General features: G+C 43.0%; 1 protein-coding gene across 2 annotated transcripts in view; it reads right to left on the bottom strand.

Annotated features, from left to right (window-relative positions):
* Window positions 1-2,109: 2,109 nt before the first annotated feature.
* STK39 (serine/threonine kinase 39) overlaps window positions 2,110-9,553 on the bottom strand; it is a 295,827-nt gene continuing 288,383 nt past the window's right edge. For both annotated transcript variants that reach the window (XM_045299562.1, XM_045299568.1), the window contains one exon: window positions 2,110-3,674. In XM_045299562.1, the coding sequence (XP_045155497.1) occupies window positions 3,600-3,674 (75 nt within the window). In that variant the 3' untranslated portion in view covers window positions 2,110-3,599. The remainder of the gene's footprint in view (window positions 3,675-9,553) is intronic.

Genomic DNA, 9,553 nt, shown 5'->3' with positions numbered 1-9,553 from the left:
AAAACTCTTACTTCTCCATCTATCTTGACCAATAATTTGGCTGGGTAGAGTATTCTTGGGTTTGTGTTGTTTTCCTTCAGTTTTTGGAATATGTTACTCCACTCGCTACCCTTCTTCATAGTTTCTGCTGATAGGTCTGCGCATATTCTTATTTGGGAACCTTTATATGTGATTGGTTGTTTTTCCCTAGCTGCTTTCATGATTTTCTCCTTTTCCTCAAAGTTTGATAGTTTATTATGTGCCTTGGTGACTTCTTGGGATTCAGTCTAGCTGGTGTTCTTTCAACCTCCTGAATGGTTGCCTGGGTTTCATTCATTAACTGGGGAAGTTTTCCTCCAAGAATTCTTACTATTGTTGCAGATGATTTATTTATTGTGTCTTCCTCAGGTAAGCCAATAATTCTAATTTTGTTACGCTTCATAGCATCAGACATAGCTCTTAGGTTTTCTTCAGCTTATCTGATGATATTATTAGATTTTTGTTTGCGTTTGTTAAAGTCTGCTTGGCTGTCCTCCAAGTCACTGATGTGAGTCTCTGCTTCCTCCAGTTGATTCTCGAGGTCCGTGTTTCTGCTACTGGTTTTTGTTATCTCCTCCCTAAGCTCCTGTATTTCACTTTGGTGTATGGCCTTTATCTCCTCTTATTTCATCCTTTTTCTGTATTGTTTCCCTCATATCCTGTATGACTCCAAGCAGCATTCTGAAACTTCTGTGGCAGCTCAATGTCTGTTTCTTCTATGTATGTCGTTATGTTCAGGACATCTTCTGCCATTGCCTTCTGTTTCTCCTGTTTTTCCTTCAGGCCATTGGGGTTGATGGCTGTTTGCATTGCGTTGTTTTAGAGGAGCCAGGTGCCATTTTCCAGGGAGTCTAAGAGCACTGGCTCTCTCTGGGAGACTTGTAGGAATGCTTCTTTGAACTGTCTACAGCTAATTTCACTATGGAATTAACCTAACGCTTTATTCTGCTGTGGGTTGCTTCTCAGGCGAGTCCTCCAGAATGCTGGTAGGTTGCTTGCTTTGGTGTTGCAGAGGTTGGGCAGACGTTCCTGCAACAGCCTGGAATTTTGAAGTGTTGGCCGAGCTGCCTTATGGACCCGGGTACACAGGCAGGAATTCCCTGATGAGAAGCTGGGCAGAGTATCCCCTAGCTACACAGGTTGGAGCTCACCTAGCTTGGTGTGGTGCAGGCGTAAATGCCCTAGGCTAAGGGCAGTGGTCTGGATTTCAGCAGTGGAGTGTGAGAGAACAGGAAAGAGACAAAGAGAAGAAAAAAAAAAAAGTAAGACCGCTTAGACTGTGCAGGGGATATATGGAAGAGAGGGAAACAAGAACAACAATGTAGCTGAGTCCTGATCCCAGCCCATGGAGCTGCAAGGGGCCAGCCAGTGGCTGACCGGAGATAAAGCCCCTGCAGAGCCCTTTACGACCGTGGGGAGACAGAGAGGAGAGGCTGAAACAAAATAAACAATGTAGCTGAACCCCGATCCCTGCTCTAGGAGCTGTGAGGGTTTAGTCCCCACCCCAAGGCAGCAGTGGCAAGCAGTGGCTGTGTTGATACCAAGCCCCCCCTATGGGATCCAAATGGTCCCGGCTATGGCAGAGACAGTGGCGGGGATAAGGCCAAGCCCTAGCTGGCTTCCACTAAGGTAAGCCAAAAGCCCCCAACCGCTCAAAACCCCATAGGCCTGTGCCTACTTATTTTTATAATGCTCCTCCTGCGTTTCAGTAGTGTTGAATTTCCCTCTAAGCAACTCTTCTGGGCTGAATTCTACTGAGTCTCTCTGGTATGTGTCACTCCGTCGCCATCTTCGCAGAAGTCTGTTTATTGTTTTATTAAAAGACCTCGCACTTCCTGTCTGCTCCAGCTGCACTGTGGCCAACAGTGAGCTGTGCTGATACGGTGGTCCAGAGTTATGGTAGTTTCGGGGGGCCTTATTTTCTGGGGGATGCCTTTTATTTCAGCGAGAGGCAACACTGTAAGTAGGTCTTATTTTCGGGGGATGTCTTACTTTCGGGGAAATGGGGTAGTTAATTCCTACGAGGTATTTTATATTACTGCAGCACGGCAGGTACTACCTAACGGTGGAATGAAACGATGTGACACCATCTCTTTGTGCAATACACTTTTATTATCCTTTTACTTTTGCAGTCATCTTTGAGTAATCATTGTGTAAACAATAGAATGGAATGAAATTACATTAAATTGTATGCAAATGGCTCTAGAACACCTTAACAATTACGACAAGGCAATTATAAATAACTTTTTTCCTTAGTAATATATATTTGCTTTTTAAAGTATATCGAAGAGCTGCCATATCTAGGGTTAGCTAGGAAAGAGCGATGGTACCATCCCGGGAGTCCACCTCCCTGAAAAGTTTAAACTCCAATTTTCAAAATCTTAAGATTTACTGGTTCCATTGTATATAATCAAGCAAAGGGCAACTCGGGGCAAAAAGTACTTATCCTTGAAACCTGACAGCGTTTTAGCTTTGTAGTCATTGCACAAAACCCTTTCTATTATCTCCACCTCTATCTGGTCGTTTGCAGAAATTCAAGTAAAACAAAAATGCTGATAATTTCAAGTGTATCACTTTTTGAACAACAGACCGTGTCACTTAAGGAGAAGCCAAATCAGAGATGGGTACGCAGTCAGCCATCGAATAGAATGGTGACGTTTCCTAGGATGCTCTAAACTCTAAAGGAAGCCACATTTAGTGATGCCGTCACAAGTGGCGGCCAGGTTAGCTGTGAGCCCATGCCTGCCGGAAAGCAGCCCTCAGTCAGTCTTCCTGTGAGAGCCTGCAAGGCACCTCCCACTCCCAAGAGACTGTCAGATTGTAATCTGTTTCTAGGCAAGCAAACCGAGAGAGTGAAGCATTCCTAGTTCTTAATCCAGTCACTTCAAAAATTAACATTACAAATACTTCAAAGATATACCTGAAACCTTTTGTTTAAATAAGAGATTAACTGCAAGAAGCATATAATCAAAACCTTTTTCTTTTTCCTTTCTTTATCGCTAAGGTGTGTAATGCATACATATATGAAAAATAAAATTCACAGTTTTAAAACTAGAATTCAAGTTTGGCTAATAAATCTTAATTTTATAAGTATATTAATTTCTAAATACAACATAAAGAGGCAGTATTATCAGATGTAAAATTAACGTATTCTAACAGAAAGCATGAACAGTGAAAGGAGAAATAGGCTTCTGATAGAAAATTCTTTTTTGTGGTTGTTGTTGCCAATAAATAGGGCCACCTGAGTGTTATTTCAGATTCTTTTCGCTGGCGGGATAGTTCCACATTGAGTGCTAAGATTATTAAATAGCTTTTGGAAAAGAGCAGCAACAGTCGTGCAGCTGTGGCATTTGCTTGTTCTCATACTGTGGATTGCTAGAGAATAAAGCGGAACTCGGAGTGTTGTAAGTTTAAAAAAACAACCTTTTTGTTTTTAATCCCATTTTCGTCTAAGCCGACCTCTTCACAATCTTCTGAATTTGCTGGGAAGTGGGAGTAAAAGGGTGGGAGGGATAGGGAGGGGCGAGGGAAGTGTGGTGAGGAGGGGCATGACAGATAAGGGTGACATCAAGGGACATACATCAGCTGACACTCAGCTGAGCAAATCCAATCAGCTTCACTTCGTCGGGAATCTCTGACCCATCACAGCCCGAAGCCTGAGAAGGGAGAAAGAGACCATCTGTTAATGCAGGCCTGTCAGCCCCGAGAAGAAAGGGTGAGTCAGGGGCGCAGTCCCAGCTTTTCTTGTAGGAGACCTGGCTCCCAGCCCCTGGCAGTGACCTCACGTGCCATCACTGCCTTCCCTGGGTGATGCTGGACAGGTTTCACCAAAGCTTCCACCAGACAGACTAGGAAGAAAGACTGGAGGTCTACTTCTGAAAACCAGCCAATCACGGGGATGGGGCTGACCTAGAACGAGTAGCATCTGATTTTCTTGTGCACGAGGTTGCTGATGAGTCCAGGGAGCCAACGCCAACAACCACAAGGTTGTGGATCCAGGCGAAGGCAGAGTCTGAGGGAGCCACGAGTCCCACCTCTTACAGGAGAGACCCTACTCACCATCCTCTTGAATGACTCTAAGGGCCTAATTTCTGCTGTAAGGAGACCTGGTTATCATGCGATCCAGTACAAAAAAGGGGATTATGTAACTCTACACAAATAACCCACACATCATCAGTTATTTTTGTCAACTACACCCTCCTCTGGAGGTATTTTCCTAAAGACACTATGTTAATGTTTTAAAGTGATGGATGAAAAAAATTAGCAGAGTGTACTTACTGAAAATAACTTGAGAGGACGCTGCTGTTGGCAAAACTCTTATAACATGTAGATTATTTGTATAATATTAAGCCTTTAAACAACTTCAGGCCTAGCCTCAAGCTTTGAAGCTGTCAATAACATGTCACTTTCAATAACCAAAACCCAAACTCACTGCCATGGAGTGCGACCCTATAGAACTGGGTAGAACTGCCCCTGTGAGTTTTCAAGATTGTAACCATTTATGGGAGTAGAAAGCTTCGTCCTTCTATGGAACGGCTGGTGGTTTTGAAGTGATGATCTTGCAGATATCAGCCCTATGTGGAACCACTATGCCACCTTGTGATTGCCAATAAAACACATGCAAATTTCTGAAGACCTATTTAAAAAATATTGTATTTTTAAAAAGGTTTTCTTTTCAGTTGAGGTTCTTCAACAGGTTCTTCACAATGCGTGCTTAGTCTCAAGATTTCCCATGGTTTCCCTGCCCACTTACCTTCCTATCTTTGCTTGAAAGGAATTATCATCCCTTTAGTCTCATCTAGATGATATTGTAGAGGAGCACAGAGTATTCCTGGGGAGTGTTCTTTATTTTGTGATCTCTTCAGCTATTACACTAACAGGTGACCCCAGGAGATAATTTGGGTTGCAAGTTTCCTGTCTCAGGACATAGGCTCAGGGAGTCTGCCAGTGTCAGGTCATTCCAGTTAAGTTTGGATTTTTAAAAGAATCTGAGATTCTCTTCTACACTTTTCTCCCATTCCTCCAAGATCCATCTGCGATGACCCCGATCAGAACAGGTGGTGTGGGCAGAAGAGCCCCATTTGGATTTCTGGTCTTTTCTATGGACGACGACGACGAGTGCTGTGCAGTTGCTTGAGTCTTTGGTTTCCTCCTCTCTCGTTTGTCCTGGACACGCTGTTAATGTTGGGAGGTGCCGCGGAGTTGGTTCCAACTTGGAGCATTCTGGCGTACTTCTTCTGAGACAGATTTGTTTGTTGTTTTGGAAATCCAATAATTGCCTTTAAAAAATTTATTGTGCTTGGGTGAAGGTTTACAGAAGAAATCAGCTGACAGTTGAGTCATAAGGGTGAGTTCTATTCCAGACTAGATAAGGGCCAATTTTCATTTCCTCCCATTTCTATTCCTCATTCCTAACCCTTTCTGAACCTTGTCCTTGGAGAAATGGTATCTTCTGATCTCAAATGGTTAACTACTCTAAGGAGTGTGTACCTCAGTAGTGTTATTATTCTCCATATACAAGGGGTAACCTATCTGCCCCCACCCCCGCCCAAACTGGAATTTTTTCAAAGCCATGTATTAAATGTTTTTTGCAAAACAACCTTATCACCTTCAAAGTACTCTCCATTACACTCAATACATTTATCAAACCCACAACTCCATTCTTGGAGACATTTTTCAAACTCATCTGTTTGGATGCCTGATAGCACCTCACTCGTTATTTTTTTTCACCTCTTCTATGTCATCAAATCGATGTCCTTTCATGTTCCTCTTCATTCGCAGAAACAAAACAGTCACATGGAGCAAGGTCAAGTGAGTAAGTACGTGGGGCATGCTGGGTTTTTTTTGCCCCAAACTGGTGCACTGAGATGACTATGTGAACAGGAGCACTGTTGTGGTGGCAAAACCAGTCCCCCGTAAATCAGGCCTTTTATTTTGCACATTGTTACAATCTTTTTAGAACCTCTACATAGAAAGCTGTATTAATAGTCTGACCTGGTGGAACAATCTTCAAATACACTACCAGTCAACATTTTCATCCATGTGGGAAGTTGATGGATGTCCAGAATGAGGTTTGTCATCAACATTTCACCTTTTTTGAAACAAAATCACTCATACGTTTGACTTTTTCCTTTTCCCCATGGAACTGCCCTTGTAAGCTGTGTTCAACATCACAACAGTTTCTGTGGCATTTTTCCTGAGCAGGAAACAAAATTTCACAGCTGCATGCCATTCTCTTAAATCAACCATCCCAAAAAAACAAGGTTGGAGCAAAACTGCTTTTACAAAAAAATTCCTTGTGATCAAAGAGACTGTTCCCAGGTGACGTCACTGGATGCACTAACTCAGAGCGAGTTGCTTGATGCTTGCCTAGCAGGGGAAACGTGCACCTCAAAAGCTCTGCTCTGCCCAGCGCAATTCCAGTTTTGTCTCCCCTCATAGACCTGGGCACAGTTCAGAAGGGGTTAGGAAAGAAAGAGGAAAAGTGACATGAAACACAATGTGTACGAAATGTTGAACACAAAACTAATTTGCTCTGCAAACCTTCACCCAATGCCCAATAAAGTCTCACGGATTCTACAGTCTGTTTGACCAGTAAGACTGATCTTTTTTTTAATGATTTTGAGTTTTAGTCTACATTTTTCTCCTACTCTACCTAAGACTGCCTAATGTGATCTCTTTCCAAGCAGACAGTAGTGGTATCTGGACACCATCTAGTCTCAGGGTCATGGAGGACAATGTCAATGTAATCTATTAGCTCAGTGGTCTTTGATTTTCTTCACTCTTTGTTTCTCCAAATGGGGAGAGACCAATCGTTTCAACTTAGATGACTATTAATAAGATTTTAAGACCTCAGCTGCTTCTCATCCAAGTAGGAAGGAGAGCCTTGTCCTTGTGGAGCACATGATGCCAACTGAACTTCATGTCCCATGGGACCGTGGGCCTGTGTTCCGAAGTCTATACACATGCAAAAATATCCTGCCAACTTATTTTATTTTTGTGGGTATAGTTCCATTCTTCTTCTTCCCACTCTTGTTCAGTGTATGTATCCACACACCCACTTGTAGATCACAATTATTGCACACTTGTTATATAAGATTGACCTCTGCTGCCTTGAACTCATGCAGTCCTATTAGTGTCATTCCCTGACCCATCAATTTTGCCCCAACTGCACTCTTAAAAGTGTATTGCTATCTTCTTCACACAGATTATCACCAGGGGGCTTCAAAAAGTTTGTAGGAAATTCCATTACCTTTTAATTCCCTCCCACCCCCCCACCCGTAATCACCGAAGAATGTGTCCTTTAATATGACAACCTTTTCTTGATGTTTTATAATGGTAGCCTCATACAATATTTGTCCTTTTGTAATTGACTTACTTTGTTCAGCATAATGTCCTCCACGTTCATTCATGTTAAGTTTCAAAGATATTTTGTTATTCTTTAATACTGCACAATACTCCATTGTGTGCAGGTACCATACTTTATCTATCTTCCACTGATGGGCATTTAGGATGTTTTTGCTAATGTGAATACTGCCAAAATGAACATGGATGTGCATTATCTATTCGAGTCTTGGCTCCTTACTTCTCTTGGATACAAACCTAGTGTTAGGATTGCTAGATCAGATGGTATTTCTATTTCCAACTTTTGAAAGAAGCACAATACCATTTTCCACAGCAGTTACTCGATTATAGTCTCACCAGCAGTGTAGGAGGGGCCCATTAATTTCACAGCCTCATTAGCATTTGCTGTTTTCTGTGGTTTTTCTTTTAACTTTGCTATTAATGCTGGGGTGTGATGACATCTCATTGTTGCTGTGACTTGCAACTTTCTGATGGCTAATGATCAGGACCATTTCTTCACGGGTTTGTTGGCTTCCTGAATGTCTTCCTCGGTGAAGGCCCTGTTCATGTCCTCTCCCCCCAAAAAACAAACTTGCTGCCATTGAGTCCATTCTAATCCACAGTAACCCTATAAGACCAGGTAGAACTACCCGTGGCTTTCTGAGGTGGTAACTGTTTAAGGGAGCAGAAAGCCTCATCTTGCTCCCCAAGAGTTTTGAACTGCTGACTTTGTGGTTAGCACCTCACCACATAACCACTATGCCACCAGGGCTCATCTTTAATATCCTCTAATCATTTTTAAATTGAATTCTTTTTACTTGTCCAGGTTTTGTATTTTCTTTAAATTTCAGAGATTTATCCCTTGTCCAATAAGTTGCTTCAAAATTTTCCCCTCAGTCTGTGGGTTCTCTTTTCATTCTTGCTGTGCATAAGTGTCTAATTCTTAGGAGGCCCCAGTCATCTAGTTTGCCATGCTTGGTAGTGTGTTTACGGCACTGTAGCTTAGATAACTAAGCTTGTGAAACCTTAGTCACTACTCACAAAACTATGTTGTAGAAGATAAACTTTATGAACTGCATTATGCCAAGTGACTGGATTGTCCCAGGAGAATATGGACCTATGCCTTCAAGTCCAGAAAACCAATCCTGGGAGGTGTTGGGTTATGTGAAAGAAGTATCTCTAATTCAAAATAAAAGTCAAAAATAAACTCACTGCATTCCAGTCGGTGTTGACTCACAGCGAACCTGGAGGACAGGGTAGCACTGCCCCTGTGAGTCTGAGACTGCAACTGTGACAGCCCCATCTTTCTCCTGAGGAGGGTCTGTGGGTGGTATTGAATTGCTGACCTTGCAGATCAAAGCCCAATGTGCAACCACAGGAGTATGGATAGAGTGCACATGCACAGGTGTAGTGGGTTACGTAGTGGGGTGCAAATGGCAAGGTTAGCAATTCAAATTCACCAGTTGCTTTGCAGGAGGAAAATGAGGCCGTCTACTCCTGTAAAGATTTGCAGTCTCAAAAACCCACTGGGGCAGCTCTGAGTTGGAACTGATGCGATGGTCCAGAGTTTGATTTTGAGTGTATGCATACGTATACACACATATATATGCATACAGCTATATCTGTGTACATATACACTTATACGTATGTCATGCCTACATATGTACAAATCTGCACATACATTTTTTGGTTGTTGCTGCAAATTACATAGGCCGTAACCCGTTGCCACTGAGCCAACTCTGATTCATAGTGTAGGATTTCCAAAGGGCTTCCTGGGATACAAGCTTATGGAAGCAGACTGCCACATCGTCCTCCTGTAGAATGACAGGGGGTTAGAACCACTGACCTCCCTTCCGGTCAGCAGCAGAGTGCTCAAGCACTGCACCACCAGGCCTTCTATAAATGGCATGTTGCTGCTGTTGCTGGGTGCTGCCAAGTTGGCTCCTACTCAGACAGACCTCGTGGGTAGCACGATGAAACCCGTCCTGTGCCATCTGCACCATTGTTTCTATGTTTGAGCCCACTGGTGCAGCCACTAGCCACAGACTCAATTTGTTCTTTGTTGTGCTGACCCTCTGCTTTACCACGCATGGGGTCCTTCTCTAGGAATGCGTCCCTTCTGAAAACATGTCCAAAGTACGTGAGACAGACTCTCGCTATCTTCACTGCTAAGGAGCATTCTGGCAGTACT

This window comes from Echinops telfairi, unplaced genomic scaffold (genome assembly GCF_000313985.2).
Source record: "Echinops telfairi isolate 266 unplaced genomic scaffold, ASM31398v2 ScPeMD7_4;HRSCAF=17, whole genome shotgun sequence".
Taxonomy (NCBI): Eukaryota; Metazoa; Chordata; class Mammalia; order Afrosoricida; family Tenrecidae; genus Echinops; species Echinops telfairi.
The sequence above is the reverse complement of the archived record's forward strand: the minus strand, read 5'-3'. Positions and strand labels throughout refer to the sequence as shown.